The sequence below is a fragment of the Empidonax traillii genome, unplaced genomic scaffold (assembly GCF_003031625.1).
Source record: "Empidonax traillii isolate 1590-97213 ecotype Southwest subspecies unplaced genomic scaffold, ASM303162v1 scaffold1256:size278899, whole genome shotgun sequence".
In the NCBI taxonomy this organism is placed as follows: domain Eukaryota; kingdom Metazoa; phylum Chordata; class Aves; order Passeriformes; family Tyrannidae; genus Empidonax; species Empidonax traillii.
Window position 1 is genome coordinate 30,984 of NW_020956449.1, and position 20,114 is coordinate 51,097.

A 20,114-nucleotide genomic window follows, 5' to 3' on the forward strand; every position below is an offset into this window, starting at 1 on the left:
CCCAGGCAGTGCACCAGCCAGGGGTTTGGGCAACAGGAGACAGATATTCTGCTTTGTGTGGCAGTGCTGCTTCTGTTTACACTTGGATGTTCTTTTTCAGAGAGAATAGAAATCTTAACACTGAAAATTATGCCTCTAGATTTCCTCTTGGGCCATAGTTCAATTTATTGATCACTGTTGGGTTAACCAATTTCAGGACATGTAATGTTATAGGATGTTGGAGTGTTGTGACATAATTTCAACTCTTGTCTTTAAAGCTTTGGAGTATCCAAACCTTGATGTCTCGGAGTCAACTAGAGACTACTGGGTGATAACAGGTACTTTTTAATCTCCTTCCCTCCCCCGTGCACTTCAGGTGATAATTTTTAGTGTTTGTTTATATAAAAACATCAGTGCAGTACTTTTAGACAAAAAAAAGTGGCTGCCCACTGAAGCTGCCTGTTGCATTCAGCTGGGCAAATGTATTTACAGTCACTCTGGGGCGTAACTGATTCATCATCTCGAACAGCATCGTCTCCTGCATCCAACACCCACCTCGGAATTTACAGCACTTTGGTTTAAGCACTTCTGAGAGCAGCATTATCTTCTCAGAGTTTTGAAACACAAATAGATTTTGCTTGTTATTTTTTTTTTTCTTTTCCGGGTTCTTAGATTTAAATCTGAAATCAAAAGAGACTTGTAGACATAGCCCAGGAAGGAAGGTGAACTGTTAAACCAAGGATGTTTATGATTTGCTGACTCTCTGGGTCCAGAGATTTTTGCATTTTCACCCAAAACCTTAGGCAGGTGACTTTCTGTTGGTGGAAAAGGTGCACAGAAAGCTCAGAAGCTTTAAAATCTTGCTTTATGAAGTGATTTCAACTGGTACCACATTCTCATTCACAACCATTTTTACTTCAGAAATGATAATTGGGCAAGAAAGAGACCCTTTTCCCCAGACATCTCTGAGTGAGTAGATACCAAAGCCTTTTTAATTGATATCTGGAATTGTTTAATGCTCAGGAGAGCAAGCAAAAAGGAGTCTGACATGAAATGGATTTGGTGCCTGTTATATCTATTCATAAATTTGAGGTAAAATGTCTTTTCAGAGATTATGACCCTCTGAGGTAGTGGTACTGCTCTTCCCCATGTGGACCCTGAGAATCTCATACTCCATTTCTTGCCTCTGTGCACCTACTGCAATGGAGTAGTATTGATATTACTGTGGAAACTTTGTTTTCAAAAAAATCATGGTGGTTCCAGTAGATTTTTTAAAAATAATATTGAAAAGATCATACATATGTAGAAATTGAATCATCATGCCGTGTCACTCTTTTGAACTTTATGTAAATCCAGTGTCTTCTAAATGTTACATTCATTTATGCTTCAGAAATGTTTATTCAGTTCTTGGTACTCTCCAGCAGGGTGTTTTGTTTCCAGCTTAGCTGTACAAAATCCTAACTTCTGATTTCATACCTGCAGGATGGAAAACTGGTTTAGTTAACAGGAGCATCTGGTGATAAGCATAAAACCAAGAGCTCGCAAATAGGTTTTAACTTACTTTTGACATTGAGCATCATACATTAGGTGCTTCCCAGAGCCATTTTGGTAAACTGAAGGCCTAAAAATGTGTTTGGTGTTTTTTTTTTTTTTTTTTTTGAGGATTTTATTCTCTGAAATTACCACTGGCATTATCTGAGAAGAACAATGCAGGGGCTGATACAGACAGTAAATACGCGTGTTGTTTTACCTGTCCCCACATAAGATAACGCGCTGATGACCTGGTTTTTCTCCCTTCCCCCGCAGTTATTCAAGGGGTCGACATGGCCTTGCTGGGGCTGAACAACCAGAGCTTCGCACGCCTGATGGAGCAGCGCCTGGCCCCGCTGTTCATGATGTCCCACCAGCAAGGACGGCGGTTCAGACGCGCCACCACCGTGGGCAGCTACACCGTGCAGGTGGTCAACGCCGCGCCGGTTGCGCCTGGATATACGTGTTGGAAAAAGCAACAAACAAACAGGGCTTTGCTTTCACGTGTCCAGCTTCAGTTTTTGTAACAGATATGTCTGACTGGGTTGAGATTTCCTGTATTTTTGTTTTTGTATTATCCCCCCTCTCCCCAAATATCAAAGTAACAAGGGCGAAATGCGTGGCATTAATACTCTGCAGTCAGCCTGTCATCTTCTAGGGATCATCATTAGTTAATCAGTGTTAATAAATATTTTCTCTTTGGTTGCTATGAGCGCGTGTTTTTAGCGTAAAGTCTCGTATTCAGCATGGTGAAGAGTTCCAAGCTTTTATTCATCAAAAAAGTTCCCTTGGTAACTCAGAGCTAGAATTTCTTTTTTTTTCTTTTTTGTTGGGGAAAAAATGTAAGAGGCAGCCTGTCTGCAGGGTTAGTCATCCAACCACGTGGCCACAGATCACATGAAGTAGAGATATCAGACCTGAATAATTTATTAATCATCTTTCTCTTATTTACAGCATTTCTCATTCAGTATTTTGAAATGGTCATATTTTGTTTTCTCACCATTTAAGCCAACTGATATTTAGGGGCAATTGAATACATGTTCTTCAGTCTTCAAAAATTACATAACGAGTTGTTGCTTTTTCGAAAAGTTACATTATGTTTTTCAGTTGTTGATTGCTGTGAGATATAAACCCAAGTTACTATTTTTATCACTTGCCCACAGTTCTTTGTGTTTTCCCACTGAAAGCATTTGAAGAGGGAACACGTTTTGCTTGCCAAAAATGTGAATCTTTATAAAATTTCGGTCCATACACATTAATGGAGAAGAATCATAAAACTCCTTTTCTTCTCATCATTAGAAATGTTTGACATTTTCTCTACTCTGAGGAATGTGAAAATTCTGACAGTGTTCTGCAGAATAAAATGGGAAACACATGGTTCTCTTTATTATCAGCCTGGGATAAAAAATAATGAGGATAGAAGTGAAATGTGAGGGTATTTTTCTACTGGAATATGCCCTAACAGTAGGTCAGGACAGATTATAAGAATTCCTTCTTTACAGAGGACTGTAATGTCCAAACATTTGATCCTTTCCTCCTTTTTTACTGCATGCTTTTCTTAGGGTAGGTTTTTACTTTAGGATTATATTTAAAATTTTTTTTAAGGAGCCAGTCAGTCCTTTGACTGACTGAGTTAATAACCTGGGCTATGAAGGGGGGAGAAGCTCTGATCCTGTGAGAACATTTTCATGGAGCTTATGCTTGTAGGAGGTCTTGGAGGAGTTCGCTGTGGGCACTGCCTTCAAATAGCTCCTGGCAAGTTTTGCAGTGGTATAATGCAAGCACTATTTATTCCTCCTTCTCTCATTACTTATTTATTTATTTGCTTCCCTTGAAGATGGTAAAAATTCAGCGCATTCCAGGACCCAAGGAGCCGGCTGAACTGACCTATTACACTTTATACAATGGGAAGCCCCTGCTGGGCACTGCAGCTGCCAAAATTTTGAGTACCGTTGACTCCCAGCGCATGGCCCTGACACTGGGCTACGTCATCCAAGTCCAAGCTGATCGTAAGAGTTCTTTAAAAAATTCTCTAGTTTAATCCTCGTTTTTATTCTGTTTGTTTTTTTTTTTCTTTCTTTCTTTCTTTCTTTGTGAAAACACCAGTGTAGATGTGGGAAGCCTGCACTTACCACACAGAGTAACATCCATGGACTGAATATTACAGAACAGTAAAATTGGAATTAATTCTGATGCCTGTGGTGTCATGGGTTTGTCAGCTAATGATGGCTGGGGCGAAGTTGCTATTCAAATAACTTGACCCAAAGTCAAATGTGGGGGCTATTAAGAAGTCCTTTAGTTTTGACTTGCTCAAAATAATGTAAGTTCTGTCTCGAAGGGATTATTTTATTTCCTTTTTTTAATAATAATTTTCACCGAGAACCTTGTCAGGTGCACCATGTGGTTGTTCAAGATATTGTTTAGATGCAAATCAGAAAAGCGAAGTTGAAAAGAACTACTTGTGGGTATGGGCAATTTTCAGATTCAAGATATGGTCATATCATTCAGAGCAATGTAGCTAAAAAGGAATCTATTCTTGAAAAATAAAGGTCTTTCAAGCCCTTCATCAGTTACTGAGTTTTTGTGGACACAGATTTCTCTAAAAATTTTTGGTTTTGGATGTTCCTATATAGTTGACCCACAATCATAAACCTGTGGTGGAGCTTGTAGGTTTTTATTTATTTATTTATTTATTTATTTATTTATTTATTTATTGGTGTGTGTCTTTTTGTTGGTTTTGTTTGTTTGTTTTTGGTTTTTTTCTTTATTTTTTTTTTGGTGCAGTAACAGCTTAATTTACAAATTGATGCCTTTAGCTAACTGAATCTCTCCACTTCACCAAGGTTTTTATCTAGATGAAATTAAAATTACATAGTGGACTTCTTTACTGGATCTCCTTACTGACAAAACAGCATATAAAATGGGTCTCCCTGGTGCAATTATATCTGCTTGAAGGAGCAGTGATACTAAAATAATTACATGCAGTGGTGACAGGAAAAGAAGGGACCACTGTAATAAGCAATTTATGTATCATCCATAAACATAGGATTGAGTTAAAAGACGGAAATGTGATATAATTTCCAGAGAATGGGCTATGTACTGTATCTGATCCTCGATTAAATCATGATCTGTTACTGACTTTAATTCGACTGAACAGGTCTATCTCCATTCCTGCTTCCTTAAATTCCAGCATTTAAATTCTAAATAATTCTGTTTCCCTGAGAATTTTTCTTGAATGCATTTTTTTTTTTTTACTGAAGAAGATATAGATAATACATAGCAGTTTCCTAGCTCTTTGTGCAGTGTTGTGATTTATATGGGGTATTTAGGCAATTATGACATCTGCTGCTCATCATCTAACTTTGTATTTCCATGGTCTGATGAGGCAGCCTTATTCATCTGTAGATTTTCATACCAGTGAAGTATGCACAGAATACTGTAAGAAGAGAATATACCAGAAATTGAAATGATGACCTGGGGTAACTGAGACTCTGAAGGCAGAGTTATTCGAAATGTAGGAGGCAATTCTATCTTTATACCTTATTACGGAGAAAAAAAAAATCAATTGCTTTCATTTTGGACATGGTTATTTGCAGTCTGTCTTCGTGTTGCCAAAGAAAATACTTTGTGTGGATTTCATTTTTGGCTCATTAGAATTTCTTTATAGCAGAATGAAAAGTTCTGTTCCAAAATGCAGTAAGAAAAGACATCTACCCTTGGGAGCTCAGAGTCGGGTTAGATAAGACAGACAAATAATATCAAAAAACATGGATGTTCCCGTTTTATAAGCAGGAGACTGAGTTACAAGAGAATGAAAGGCTTGTTTCAAATTCCACTGAAGTCTTATTAAGTTAAATGAACCGTGGGTTGACTTGAGGTCACACTGGTAGCTGGTAACTGAATTAAAGATGTAAACTAGGACTCCTAAATGTCTGTCCCGTTCACCATAAGGTCATCATTCCCTCTGCATTCCCTACAAAGAATAAATACAGTTTTCCAACAATTGTTTGCTGCTCCCACAGCAGCGTTCTATAATTAAAGTTCCTGTTATTTGTTAAAATTTAGATTCAACTTCCTTCCCCAAAGCCCTTTCATCCCCAAACTAAATGTCAGAGTCAGCAATTAAGAATTATGCGAGTCTGTTGAAAAGTGAACCTTGAAAGGCTTCAACCTGGTTTTTGGGATAGTCTTTTGCTCAAGTCCTGTACCTAGTGGTGTTATTACTGCATCACCCAACAAACTACACTGGCTTTGCAAAAAGCTGCAAAATCTACCAAGAAAACAGGCTCAGGCTTCAGCCAGACTTTGAGCTGGCTTTTGTAACCGCTGCTGAACAAGCTGGTATGCCTTTGATCCTGAAAGATGCTGAGTGCCTCTGACAGCTCATAAGCTCAATGACATTTGAGAGCACTGGTCCCCTAGGAAATGGGAATGGCTGCTTTGTGCTGGTATTCTCACAATTGCCTGTCCAGGCCAGCAACCGGTGCCATAGGAAAATAAACAGAGATACCATGGTGAAGCCCACTAAATGTTTCACTACAGCAGAAGTCAGCATTATAAGGAGATTATCTGATGTTTTTTTTCTGAAAGAAATGAAATGGGAGAACTGGGAATGTGTCACAGAGGATCTCTTATGTGTGAAGTTGTTGAAGGTTCATACAGAGAGAGATTATTCTGATAAAATGGAATCTAAAATGTTTTTGCATCACTGCATTTCTGAAACGTCCCCTTTTCCTGGTGCCATTATTAATATATCTGCAAGTAGCTCTTTCCAACCTCGTTATTTCCACTCCTTCAGAAATGATGGATTCATTTTGACCTTAACTATGATAAATTATTTCTAGAGCGCCAGAGAAACATTCTCTTATAGCCCTATTGATATTGATAATAACTATATTAGAGTGCTCAGCTTCATTGTTTTTGAAAAACCCCTGCCACTTCACTCTCTCTGAGCCAGTAACTCTTTGACACCAGGTATGAACCTCATGTGTATTCTTTTAACATGCAGGCTGCCTTGCTGTAAGCTGGATTTGTGCTTGAAAAATAGTTAAGGATATATTACTTGCACCTTTTTTTTTTTTTGGTTTTTTGTTTATTCTATAAATGAGCCACTGGAGTAATTTCTGATATGGCATCTAACTTGATTTGGAGTGGATGGCTGCTTTTGTATATAACCAGGTATTTGCATATAAATAAGAGAAGAGAGCCCAGGGATTTGTGAATTGAACAGTGTTGCTGATTGTTTTGTTTTAATTAAGCTATTCCTTTGTATAGAAAGCTAGATTACTTACGGTCCTCTTAATACTAATTTTTATATGGAGACAGTTGAAGACTGGAAGCAGTTGGGATGTTGCACAGTGAAGCTTACCAGTGTCGGTTTGCAATTTTCTGTAGCCGTGGTGAAGAACCCCCCAAACAACCTGTGGATCATCGCAGCGGTGCTGGCTCCCATTGCTGTGGTTACAGTCATCATCATCATCATCACAGCAGTGCTGTGCAGGAAGAACAAGAACGACTTCAAGCCCGACACCATGATGAACCTGCCTCAGAGAGCGAAGGTGAGTGACCGACCGCGAGATCCGAGACGCCCTTTTGCTTTCTGAGGTCGTAGCGGGTTTCTCTGATAGATGTCGTTGAAGAATGTTTGGTATTGAAGTGGCTGTTAATCACAAGTCGGGTCTTTGCACTTCTTTTCTGTCTTTGATACCACTGGATACTCAGGGCTCGTCGACTTCCATCACAGCTCGTCCCTTGCGCGGAGGTAGCGGTGGCAGAAGATCCACGCACAGCGATGGCAGGCACTGAGCCATTAGGGCTGAGGGGGCTTCCTTTTCAAAGTTGGGGAAATCTGATATTATGCCTTGGGCTTATCAGCATCACATCTTCTCTTTTTTTTTTTTTTTTCCTTAAGTTACTAACCCATATCGATTACAAGAAGTTTTATTTCCCAAATCAAATGCATTTCCAGTTTGATTCTCTGACAGAAAATGGCACAGAATACTGATTTGTCTCCCCAGTGAACAAGTCTGCCTTCTCAGTGCTGCTCTTCAGTGGCTCCTCAACAGGGCCAACCAAAGGTAGGAGTTTTCAGCCCACAGAGCCTGTGTGTAAGGCATATACTGTTCCTTTGCCCTTTTAGCTGACGTTGTTCTTCCCCATTGGCATGGCACTGAGATGGTGAATTTTTTTCCTTTGGTTTCTTAATGCTACAGACAGCAGGATTATTGAGGTTTCAGCTCTGCTGCTTCTGCTGAAAAATGTAGATTGGAAGGAGAGCTGAAGTAAGGCATGATGCGAGTGGCAGCTCTCTTCTCCTTATCTTTGGTTCGTTGCAGATGGGTGCAGCTGGTGCCAGTTGGAAACAAGACATTTGTATCAAAAAACGATGCAAAAAAAAGACATTTCCATTTTGGTTCCAGTGTGCTTATCTATTTACCCACTGTTATCCATCTAGTGTTTACACTAGATCTGCAGAAGTGAAACACAAACAAAAATTAATGCCACTGCAGTGATAGGCAACGCCCCCCTGAAGCCTCTATTAATGCAAATTATGCTTCATTAGGGGCTGTTGCAAATACCACGCACCAGTTGATTCTTTTTATATATAGTCTTAATCCCAGCTAGATGTAAAAATAAGACTAAGTTTGTATATTGTTTTGAACTGCCCATCATTATGGGATGCTTTATAGCTGAAGAAGGTTGCTGTTTTTTAAAAAAAAACAACACACTACTGGTAGAAGCTACAGTACAGAAAAAAAACCTTGAAAGTATTTTAATATTTTAATCTGCAGGTGGCATTCCAAAAAGAAAGAGAAAATGTGTTTTTTTTTTTACTTTTCCTGAGAAATCAGATTTAATCAGTCTGTAAGATCCATGGTCAGGTAAAACCTGCTCAGTCAGGTTACACTTGAATCAGCAGGCAATGTCATCGGATGGGGAGCTGGATCTGCAGAACAAAACAACCGGTGCTGAGCTCCCAGCACCCACACTACACTCATTTAAGGAGGATTTCCTGCAGATTTGCTCACATTTGTGGCTGGAGTGCAGGAGGTCCACTTCTGGAGCGCATTTCCCCTTTATGGTTTATTTTGAGACTCCACGAGATTTAATTTAATTCATTTTATGAGAAGTGATGCATTTCCAAGTGAAAGCTAAATTGCTTCCTGTTTAGTTTCACGATGATGGCTCCATGGAAAAGGTTCAGCCAGGTCTAGTTTAGAGTTTATGCTGGTATATGGACTGTGGAAGATAAATTCTGCAGTGGGCCTGGGAATGGACTGGCTTGGTCATTCCTGTTTTCAGCATCTTTACTTCAAGTAAGGCTAAGAAAAATATTTTGGGGAGATAATGAAATAAGGTCATTTTATAAAGAAGGGGTTTAGTTTTATTTTTAATGCCAGCCTAACGGATAGTGGTAGTTGCTTGAACTGTAATTGCCACATTTCATGCAGTTTGGCAGTACAAATAGCTGATGAGCACATATCCATATCACATTTAAAACGAGTATGTTGTATTTCATGGCTCAGGAAAGTGCCTGAGACTGCTGATTAATGCTGACTCTGCTCTAAGTGGAGTCACAGTGGAGTGATTTTTAGTTTAATCAGCAGCTTTATTGTTTTGTTTCTGCGTGTCCGAGATTTGGTGTTGAATCACTGGAGCGATTTTTTTTTTTGATACCTTTTGGATATCCAGCAAAAGGAGAGGAGGATATTACTGCATACCTGCAGCCTCGGATCTCAGGTGTTTTTGTTCGCAGCGGTGCTGTTTCATGTGCTCCAGAAGTCCTGTTCCAAGGGGACTGGCAGAGCGGAGCTGCCTGCTCATCTCTGCAGTCCTGCTGCTGCTGCTGGGAGCAGCGGGGAGGCTGCGGGTCCTCCAGAGCAGAGCAGAGCAGATCAGAGCTGCCTCCCACGTCCCTCCAGCCTCTCCCCTCAGTCCCCTGCAGCGGGACAGGGTGCCCGAACCCTGCACGGAGGGGTAATGGAACGTTTAGCATGAAATATCCGTGTGCTGCTGGGGGTGGTGATGGAGCGTTAACAGCAGCGCTGCTGTGGTTGTGCCCGGTAATTAAGAATGACTCTTTTTTGTTGTTGTTGTTGTTATAGCAGACTGAAGGGTAAATAAATGAAGTTTGCAAAATGACCTCTCTTAGATAGTGTGGTTTGTGGCATCTGTCTTGGGAATTGTGTTGCTGTTCTGCCTCAGCAGTCAGGGACATCTGGACTAAGTTGCAGGGAAAAGGGACTGTTACAATTTTTTGTTTTGTTTTGTTTTCTCTCCGGTTGTAAAATGAAAAGGAGTATAAATTCAAATCATGGAGTTCTGATGGGATTTTATTTTAATGTTGTTTCAGTGCTATTTTTATTTTAGGCAACTGTTTTCACTTTGAGTTTTTGGGTGGATGTTAACTTTTGCATCTCTCGCTTTTTAATTCACAGCGTGCTTTTCTAAAGGCTGCAGTCTGATTTGTCACCTTGTCACCTTTCCTTTTCTTTTTTTTTTTTTTTTTTTTTTTTTTTTTTAGACCATGAAAGAATAAGTTTGCAGGTAAACAGAGATAAGATCTGTAGTCTAAGAACTGCAAGCAAAAGCAAATACTGCAACCATGGGAAAACAATGACTGTCAGTCTGATAAAGGGCATGGAGAAAAAAAAAAAATCAGTGAAACTGTGTACCTGGGTATACCTATAGAGGGGAGGAGCTGATCATCCTTTTTTCTCTTTTGCTTCTTTTTAGTTTAATTTCTTTCTTTTTTTTTCTTTTTCTTTAATGTCTTTTTCATGACCATGACAAGGGAAAAGAGTCCTAGAAAGAAGTCTCTATATTCAGTCTGCCCTTTGCCAGGCTGTGTAAACCTAACAGTCTCATCATCCATTTATTATTTCAAAAGCAATATTAAAAATCCCAGCCCCTCGGTCTTTCCCAGTGTTTTGGTCCTATTGGACATCTATTCTCGCAGTGCTTCAGCAGTGCCTGATCGTGATTTAGCCTTGCCAGTTCCCTTCAGGGGTGGTAAAGCCATCTGCTCCTGTGGGCATTCACGGAGCAGGGTTCCAAGATCGAATTTTATTTAACGCAATATGTCCGCTGATGAGGATGGCTTTCTCAGCTCTCCCTTTATTGCATTTTGTTGCTAGATGTGGTGGTAAGTGGAACTCAGATTAAAATAATCCTTCATTTTCTTCCTTTGGCAGATCCAAGCTGGGACGGTGCAGAATTCTTTAGTAATTCTCATGTTCTGCCGCTTCTGGTTTGGTTTGTTTTGGGTTTTTTTTTTTGTTGGTTTTGGCTTGGGTTTGTTTTTAAGTAAGATATGGAAGTATAAGTTGAAACTTATTTTAGTCTTTCAAAGGCACGGGGGGAGAACTAACTGATTTAATTGCCTCTTCTCTTTTGTTACCTTTTTTGTAGAATATCTAGGAGGGTTCTTAACTGGCACTTAACATTGATAATGACACTTAAAAACATTCCTTTGGTTAACAGTATTACTATCTAGCATATTGTGCAGTCCTTCCTAGCTGCCCTTCACAAAGCTTCTGTTTCCCCCTTTCTTCATTCCCTTCCCTTTCTTCATTTCCTCCCTTTGTGAGGCTACTTTGGTGGCCCTTTTGTGGTGCCCTGCCTTCGGGGGAGGGCAAGGAGAAGGCTCACCTCAGGGGTGATGGTGAATTGGCATTTCTCTGATGTGTTGCAGGCTCTGTGGTGGGTAATGCGTGGAGTTTTCTGCTCTCCCAAATCAGCATTAGCCCACTTAGTGACTCCTTAATGCACTGGAGCTCCTTTTGCCAGAGGAGCGCTGAAATAAGGGAGCACATTAGAAATCATTAGCCTCAGTCTGGACAGGAAGATTGGGAATGCCATGCAGATTCCCCATAAACAAAAAGCATGTTTAATGTGTTTTAAAAAGTAGAAGATGGCCTCATTATTTTCAGTTTGAGCTCACCTATGAAATGTATCTTTATTTATAGCAACAGATTTAGTAAGGGGCATAAGAAGAGAAAATGTGGTTTTTTGTTTTTTGTTTTTTTTTTCAGAGCTTGACTTATTCTGTGCCATCAGCTATTTTATTTTCCCCTGCTGATTTTCTTCTTCTGCAACTAAAATATTCAATAATGACATGACAGGAACACAGAGAGACTAATCAGTCATGAACTAATTCCAGTGTATTTCCTGAAGTACGTTTGAGGTTTAAAATCATCGCTACTCAACTTTGAAGTGTTTTGTAGTGCTTTTTTTAGCATTGTGTCAATAGCCTTTGTGCTTCAGCAACAGCATCCTTCCAGTTTTGGGTAAATTAATTCAGTTTAGCGTAGCAAGAACACTTTTTTTTTTTAAGTATTTTTTCCAGAAGTGGTCAGGAATTTGTTTTCATATTTTTTCCTCCCTAAGAAAAAGGAGGTTGGTTTTGTGGTGTTTTGTTATTTGGTTTGTTGTTTTTTTTTTTTTTTTTTTTTTTTTTTTTTTTTTTTTTTTTTTTTTTTTTTTTTTTTTTTTTTTTTTTTTTTTTTTTTTTTTTTCTTCTTTCTCTTTTTCTTCCCATTGAAAATGAAGTTTGGAAAGTCAAGTTTTGCCTAAATGCTTTAATTTCTCCGTTGAGAGGATCCACCTTTGAGTGGCTGCCTTGCCTGGGAGGCACGTGTTAGCTCTGTTTTTCCCTTGCAGAGGCAGCAGGGAAAGCCTGGATGGGCTTTGGGAAGGAAGAGGAGGCTGGGCACACACCCTCCCTCAGCTGCCTCCCTGCAAGGCTCCGGTGAAAATGCCACTTCCCGAGAGAAACAAGTGAAGTCAACAACATCCTTCCCAGCAGGCAGCTGGCAAGCCAGGGGAAATATAATTTCACTGATCTGAAAAAGATTCTTTTCTGGAAAATGTTGCCCATGAAACTTTGACGTGTGCCTTTTTCTACTTTGTCTTGACTGGGAATAAATTACTCCCACCTTCTCCGGAAGCACAAGGGTTTTGTCAGAGAAAGTTTTCTATATGGTCTTATTTCTTTTCCTCCTCATTTTTTTCTTCTACATCCTTATTCTTTCAGGAATTTCTGGGGGTGTTACAGCAGGGTAAGAAAGGTTAGCCAAGATCAATTTTATTCTAATCATGTTTAAAATATGTGGAGTGGAGATTTCATGAGAAATTGGTTTCTTGCTGGGCATTCTCATGGCGATCTACATATTTTTTTTCCTGTCACTTCTGTAATTAAAGAAGCTAAGGGGTAGTGAGAGATTTTGTATTGAAGTTGAAAATGTGTATTAACATAACATGCTGGAAGTTTCTTTTATTTCTCCTCTTCTTTTTGCAGCCAGTACAAGGCTTTGACTATGCCAAGCAACACTTGGGTCAGCAGGGAGCAGAAGATGAAGTTCTACCTGTAACTCAGGAGACTGTCATACTTCCACTTCCAGTCAGAGATGCTCCTGCCTCCCAGGAGAGAGAAATTACCCAGGATGGGAGCACCATCAAAACTGCCAAATCCAATGAAACAAGGAAAAGGTACAGCTTGGCGTCTTGGCACAGAGGGGTGGAATAGGGTACGTGCTGCTGGTTGCTGTAAGGTTTGGCACCCAGGCTGCGTGTGTGGCAGATGGTTCCTCCGTGATATATCCTTGGTATAACGCTGGTCTGCCCTGGATATGTCAGATTGCTGCAAAACATGAGGTAAACCAAAGTGAGACCTTCACAGGTTGTACATTCATAGAGGAGGTGAAGGGGAAGTGGCTTTCATGTTCTTTGTGGGGTCCTACAAGAGATGAGCCTAAATGAGACATGGGACCTGTATCACGAACACTGATCATTTCCCAGCCATCCAAAAGACAGGACTTGGCCACTGTAAATTGCTGTAACTCCACTAGTGGACTCAATCACTCCAGAATTAGCCCCAGTGCAGAAGGAAAAACCCTAAACATCCACTAAATTATGGAAGACTTCTACATCCAAACCAGCTACAGCAGTTCAAAACTTCTGAGGATGCAAGAATAGACTAGATAATGTCAGTGTCTAAGGTGAAGTGCCCCAGGTTTGCAGCCTCTTGATACAAAGTCTCTAAGGTTGTAGGACCACAGATTTAAGGTCCCCAGGAAGCTATCTGGCTCCTCTTCTTCTCTGCTGCAGGGTCAAACACCCCCCAACTCAAGTTTATCTACCTTAATTTAAAGTCTTTCACTGGTGGGATGATCACAGCCTCCTCCAACAATCTGTTCTCTTCTGCCTTTCCTGCTGAGAAATTTTACCTCATGTTTACCCTCAATCCCCAACAGAATAGATGAATAGAAGGTCATTATTTCTTGTCTCAGTCACCACAAGTGAGGAAAGAAGATTATCCCTTTATCCTGGCTGTTTACCATGCTTTGTGCCCATTTTTCCTTGACAATAAGTTAGAATGGAACTGAAGAATGATACTGAAGGGAAGAGAGGAAAATAAAACTGTTAGGTAAACAGCCTGAATAGAGGTAACAGTTGTTGTGTAATTCACTGGCATTACACAGTCCTTGTCTCTTGAAGGGACCTGACAACATAAAAGAAGAGTTATCTGGCTAGTGCAGAGAAATTCTATAGCAAACCAGATCTTCATAGCTGAGTCACCTCATCTTGTACAGTGACATTTGCCCCTTTGGAGTAATGGAAAAGCTTGGCAAACTCGGCACGATATTGCTGTGCCCTGTGACAGGAACACGCTGGAGCCAACACCGCTGCCCTTTATGGTGGGTGGACATCCCCCCTGGTTATATAAGGTGATGTTTTCCCTACAGAAAAATGGAGACAGAAGGATCCTGAGCGAATTTCTGGTTTGGCATGCTTCTTTGGCTGCACAGGAAATCACCTGGAGCATGGAAAGAGCTGTCTGCAGGGATTACCAGTAGAGAAGAACCGCATTTGGATGTGAACTGCTATTCTGCCATTTAACGTCAGTGATGTGCTGTTCACACTGTTAAGTCACTCAGACTGTGAGGGTTGGGATGTATAGGTCGTGTGAACTGAACAGCTCTTGTGCCTTTCAAAGTCTTCCATCCCCTGATGAAATGACAAATGGAAGATGACCACGGCATCGGCAGCAGTTGCTTGTGCCGAGCCACCAGAGGTTGAGTCTTCTCAGGAATTGCTCTTTAAAATGTTTTGAAACCTCTCCGAAGCCATGTGTAAATACACACACACACAAAATATAAACCAGCCCTATTAATTAATCCTCTAACAGAAGTGATTAAGCACTCCACTCAGTCTTTTGAATGAGCTCAGAAATCTCCCTCAACTTAATCTGCACCGTTTTAAACAAACGCTGATAAGCACACTTGATCCAGGAATTCACAGGAAAGTTACTCTCATTATAAAATATGTTGAACCTTGGTGCCCTTCTAAGCAAATAACTAAGAGTTGGTTTTCCCTCCTTCAGGGTGATTACTTGAGTAAGTGAGAACATGCAGAATTTCAGTATTTTTCATTCCCAGGAGCAGTGTCTGGGGTTGGGATTTAGTGTTTTCTGAAGATGAAGAAATACTTCTTGACCTTTATGTATTTGCTTTTTCATCCAGGCTACTTTGCAGCCTGGAAAGGTCAATTTAAATCAGACTGCCATGAAGTGGCTGGTAACTCATCAGAATATCTCCTCTGATATCACCACTGAAAGAAACTTCTCAGTTATGACAGCCACTTAAAAAGAATGAATATTTAGAGTAGTGGCAGCAGAAATCATTGTGCAAGATATCCACGCTCCATTCTTTTCAGTGTTCCCAGGTGGAGCAGATTTTCTTCAGGTCTGTCCCTGGATGAATTTTTTTACTGGGCTGGGATTATTCATTAGGCAATTTAAACAGACAGGTTTACAGGGGAGAAATCGTTGCTTCACAGGAATATTTATTCCCAACAGAATTTCACTAGAAAATCCTCAGGCTGGACTGAGCTGGGCTGCTTGCTGAGTTCTCATGGAGCCCTGTAGCTGGAAAGAGCCTGTCTCAAATTGTGTGTATTTCCACCTAGACTGTCTTCAAAAGTTTAAGTCCCCAAGAGCTGCTTTTCTGATATTTGTCCCTTGCTGTTCTACCCACAGTAAATGCTTCCTGCTTACAGCAGGCAGGGTGGTCAGCACTGGAGGTAAATGAATGTTTCAAGCTGAAGATTGAAACATTCATTTATTATATTGCCATAGTATTGGCAATGATTTACAGGTTGGTTTTGACAGTTGTTTTGCTTTACTACCATTTTCTGGATATAAAGCCACTGTGACAGCAATAGAACTTGATTTGATTTTTTTTTTCTCTGTAAATGAAAGTCTTTGTGACTAAATAAGTTTGTTTTTTTTTTTTTCTCCAATGCAACCTCTTTATATCAACCCTGTCAGTGGCCATGACAGTTCAGTGGTGGATTGCAGATAGGTGCCTGAATAGCTGCACTGGTCCAGTGGATAATTTTCACTCCCTTTGTGGCAAGTTTCACGTGTAAAAACAACGTGACCACTTGTCTGGATGTGGACTAGCACCAAATGTACCATTTTCTGCCTTGGCCTGCTCTTCCCAGCTTGTGCATTAGGACTTGAGTGACTTACCCACCCCAGGAAGAAGAGAAGTTCTGGTGATAGTTGGCTCCCAGTGCAGCCCAGAGCCACGCTGCTGCTTTCTGTTCCTGCCCCTTGCTGGGACATGCAGCGAGTTCTGCCCTGTCCTCCCTCCTCACCCACAGCAGGGACCAGTTCCAGGACAAGGACACGCAATGGCTGAGTAAAAAAAAAAAACCTTTTAGGAGTTTCAGTAAATAATAGTGCTGGTTAAACCCCAGGTTGTGTGCCAGGAGGAGAAAAGGAGAATTTTCTTATCGCACTGTGTGTACATCTAAAGTGATTGAGTGAATTTTGCATTGTGGCTGACAACAGTTCAGTGTAAATGCAGGCTAAATGACAAAGGAACTGGTTTATCCATACATACAGAAACAAAGGTCTATTTTGTTTTAACTGGGTAAATGACATTGAATTGATAATGGGATTTTTTTTTTTTTCGTCCTCTGCAGTGGCATTTCTGTCATTGTGGAGGTTGTGCATGAGAAGTAGTTGCATTCCAAGCCACTAAGATGCCCATCAGCCCTGAACTAATTGAGAAAGTCGTGTTCACCTCCCATCACTCTGTTCCTACCTCCCCGTGTTTCTGTGTGCAGCTTATATTCTGTCTCCTTTTGGTACAAACTCAGACTTCAGAACTCAGTGATGCAAACTGTGCAAACGAAATAACCTTGAAATGAGGTTTGTGAGGAAGGAACTCACATCCTCCCTTGTTGCTATGGTTACTTGCAGCCGGTCCCCGAGTCAGAATGGCTCCATCATCAGCAATGGGTCGGGAAAGCCCAGCTCTGGACGGAGCTCCCTCCAGAAAGTGATGGCACCTCAGAAAGTGACGAAAGATGAAGGAAGGAAAAGAAATGGTGAGAAGTGTTTCTTGATGAGAGCTGCTTGTGGTCATTCCCAGAGATGTACCCCCCGTGGGCAATAGCGAAACCATCCTCTTGCACCCTCAGCAGTACTTGGGCATATTGTGTGTGTGTAGCTGATCTGTTGTTTTTTTTTCTTTCCCCATTGTTTCTCAAGCTCCCATGAAACTGTGCTTTTTCTTCTTTCTGTGGGCCTCTGCCAAGTTTTCTTTTTTTGCTTCTTTTCCTTCTTTTTTTTTCTTGAAATGACAGTAATCTAATGAAGACATGCTGCTGCTTAGTAGGTGGACAGGGTTTACAGCTTTTTTTTTTTTTTTTAATTGTGTAGAGCCCTAAGATGTTAAATTCCACTGCTGCTGTTGCTAAGCTGGCCCAGATCTGATGAGGATGAATTAATTAGGTAAAAATTAATTTGAGAAAGTGTGAAACATCCAATGCTTTATCTTCCATTCTCTTACCATCCTGGGTACACCTGTTTGTCATTAACACTTAGTGGCAACTTTTCCTGATGCACCCAGGATGTTACCCTGGATGTCTCTTACAAGACCTTGGTTGATGGCAGTGACCTTATAACTTGAGATATATCAGGAACATCTGATGAGAGTAGAATTTGATCCCCTTTCTTCCTTGCTTTTGTTTTTTTATGGCTCTCTGCTTATTTCTCCTGGGTTATAGCTTTGTTCCCGTAGCTATGAATAGAAAACAGTGGTTAACACTTATAAGTTTGAAGGTGTTTAATTATTTTTCCAAATATAGCTCATTTTTACAAGACAACAATGTTTATGGTTCCCAGAGTTAAAAGCTGTAATTTATGCTGTCTTTTTTCTAATCTACCCAGGGAAACCAATATTCAAAACCAGTGCCAGGCGATGTTTACACGTGCAGGCAAAATAATTTAGTGAAGGTACTTTTTGTTAGGTGTTAAATCCTCAAAGAAAATTGGTAAGAACTCAGGTTTTTTTGTTAAAGAATGGACTAACACAGCATTCTTTCTTCTGATCTGGACTGTGGTACATTTCTAGAACTTACACCAGCTACTTAAAGAAACTTTTGATGTAGTATATAAAGAAATACTTTGTTTGATATCCTAATTTCATTAGAATTTTAGCTGCAACTTTACTTGATAGGAATAATCATGCATTTTTCAAATTATGCTGGAAAATTTAATAAATATAATAATATTTTAAAAATATATAATAACTGCTTTGTTCACATGTTTATTTTACTCTCTCTCCTCTTTCTTTTGAAAAGAGAAAAATCCTGAATAATGATGTTACTTAATAGCTAAATGATTCCTAGTTCTAGGGCCCTGTGAGAAACAACTTTAGTGTATATTCCATTCATCCTGTGGATTCTTACCATTTGTTCCTACTGCATGGTGGCAGTTTCCTGGAACAACACTTTCAGAACAGCTTCTGAGAAGGAAGGTACGGTCATGGGAGATGAAATGACCTCTTCTTATCAGAATTATGGAGTTGATTTTGGAGTTGTGTGATCCCAAATGCCTTTTGAAGTTGAAGGCACCCATTACTTCTCCTCACAGAGCCTGCACTTTGTCCCCAAACACTGATGTCGTGTCCAATAGTTTGTCTTTTCACAGGGCTTTACCTTGATCCAGTGGGATTAGCATCCATATAATGTGCTGTTTTCCCTTCCAGTTTAAGAAAGGAGCAGCTTTTCTCCCAGCTGTTTGCCTGAGCCTGCTCCAGCTCCCCAGCCTGGCTGGGGGCCGACAGCTCTAACACGCATGTCAGGGAAAGCAACAGCGTGTTTTCTTCTCTGAGAAGCAGCATCTTCGAGCTGGAATGAATCCCTTGATGGTCACATGTTTGATTTGGGGACTCCAAGTTAGAATGGCTCATTAGTTGCCATAGTTACAGGCCAATTTTAGATTCTATTTCTTGCTGACATTTAGTTACAGGGGGAAAATGACGGCACTGGATGTTACCTCAGTACGTAAATTCCATGTGGCTTGTATCAAAATCGACTCCAAATGAAGTGTGTCAGGGCTGAGAGTGAACAATGTGAAACCAGCATAGACTGACAGGCTTGGCTTCAGGACCTGATGTTTCTGAGGATCAGGAGAACTCATCAGCTGAGCATTATTTCCACAGAAAACACGAATAAAATATCTGTTTGTATCAAACAGTGATAAGCTTTTGGAAGATAACCGCATGGTTTTTCTTGGGGAACACTTATTAGTATAATAATGTAAAGCTTCCTTTCTAAAAGTTGATGAGTTGTGCTTTCATTTACTTCAGGCACTTAAAGAAAAAAATTAAAACCTGTCTTAAAAAAAAAAGTGCCCAGTTATGTACGTTAGAGAACTCTTAAGATTAATGGATCAACCAGCAGAGGTACTGGCAGTTTCTGAGATGTCCTTCTAAGAGGACATGGAAGAGAACAACAGGATATTTGCACTTCCACCTGTAGTTTTATCAGCCCAAACATGATTCAGGGAGGTTGTTTTGTTCCAACTTTTAAGTTGGAAAACCCTTCCGTTAGCATCTCTGGGAGAGTGTGATTGCTTGAGGTTTTTTTGAGAAAAGCAGAAGCTCTGATTTTCTGGAAGCTCTTAATGAAACACGTGACTCCACGCCTTTTGGGCTAAGAACTTGTGTAGCTGAGCTCAGATTTGTGCTTCATCCTCCCAAAAGGACACACACCACAGGTGGAGATGCATAAGCAGCATTCCCAAGGAGTTAAACTTCTTCATGTTAGAAACCTTCCTTTCCTCCTTCTAGGGATCCCAGCTGGACCAGCTTCTCATCTTGCCTTTGGAAACAGGTGTAACTTTTTGGAAATAATTCAGTCATGGACCTCACTCCTTTTTAAAATATCAGCCTCTAAGACTGTAATTTCTTTTGTCCAGGCAGAACCTGTCTGCAGGAACAAAGCAGCAGGGAGGAAAACTCGGCTGTGTTATTGGCTTAGCTAAAATCAAAGGGATTTTTGGGCGTAACTCAGCCAAGCTATGATACGCTGCTTCCTTTATTCTACAGAAGCGTGGGCCACTAGTTTTCACACTGTCTGATGTGGCAGCTCAGCGTCAGAGCCTGTTTTTCTGAAGCTCTGTAGTGACTCAAAATAGAATGAAACGTGGCGACAGCGATGTAATCCAGCGGCAGCGATGGAATGGCCTGCTTTGACACAGTGAGCTGGAGGATGTGGTGTAACCCAGCAAACATCCATCTGCCTTT

At 40.5% G+C, this 20,114-nt stretch overlaps 1 protein-coding gene across 5 annotated transcripts in view; it reads left to right on the forward strand.

Moving 5' to 3' along the window:
• KIAA1549L (KIAA1549 like) overlaps positions 1-20,114 on the forward strand; it is a 65,279-nt gene that overhangs the window by 13,589 nt on the left and 31,576 nt on the right. For all 5 annotated transcript variants that reach the window (XM_027906173.1, XM_027906175.1, XM_027906176.1 and 2 more), the window contains exons 7-12: positions 258-317; positions 1,786-1,937; positions 3,347-3,518; positions 6,904-7,067; positions 12,809-12,999; positions 16,781-16,908. In XM_027906173.1, the coding sequence (XP_027761974.1) occupies positions 258-317; positions 1,786-1,937; positions 3,347-3,518; positions 6,904-7,067; positions 12,809-12,999; positions 16,781-16,908 (867 nt within the window). The remainder of the gene's footprint in view (positions 1-257; positions 318-1,785; positions 1,938-3,346; positions 3,519-6,903; positions 7,068-12,808; positions 13,000-16,780; positions 16,909-20,114) is intronic.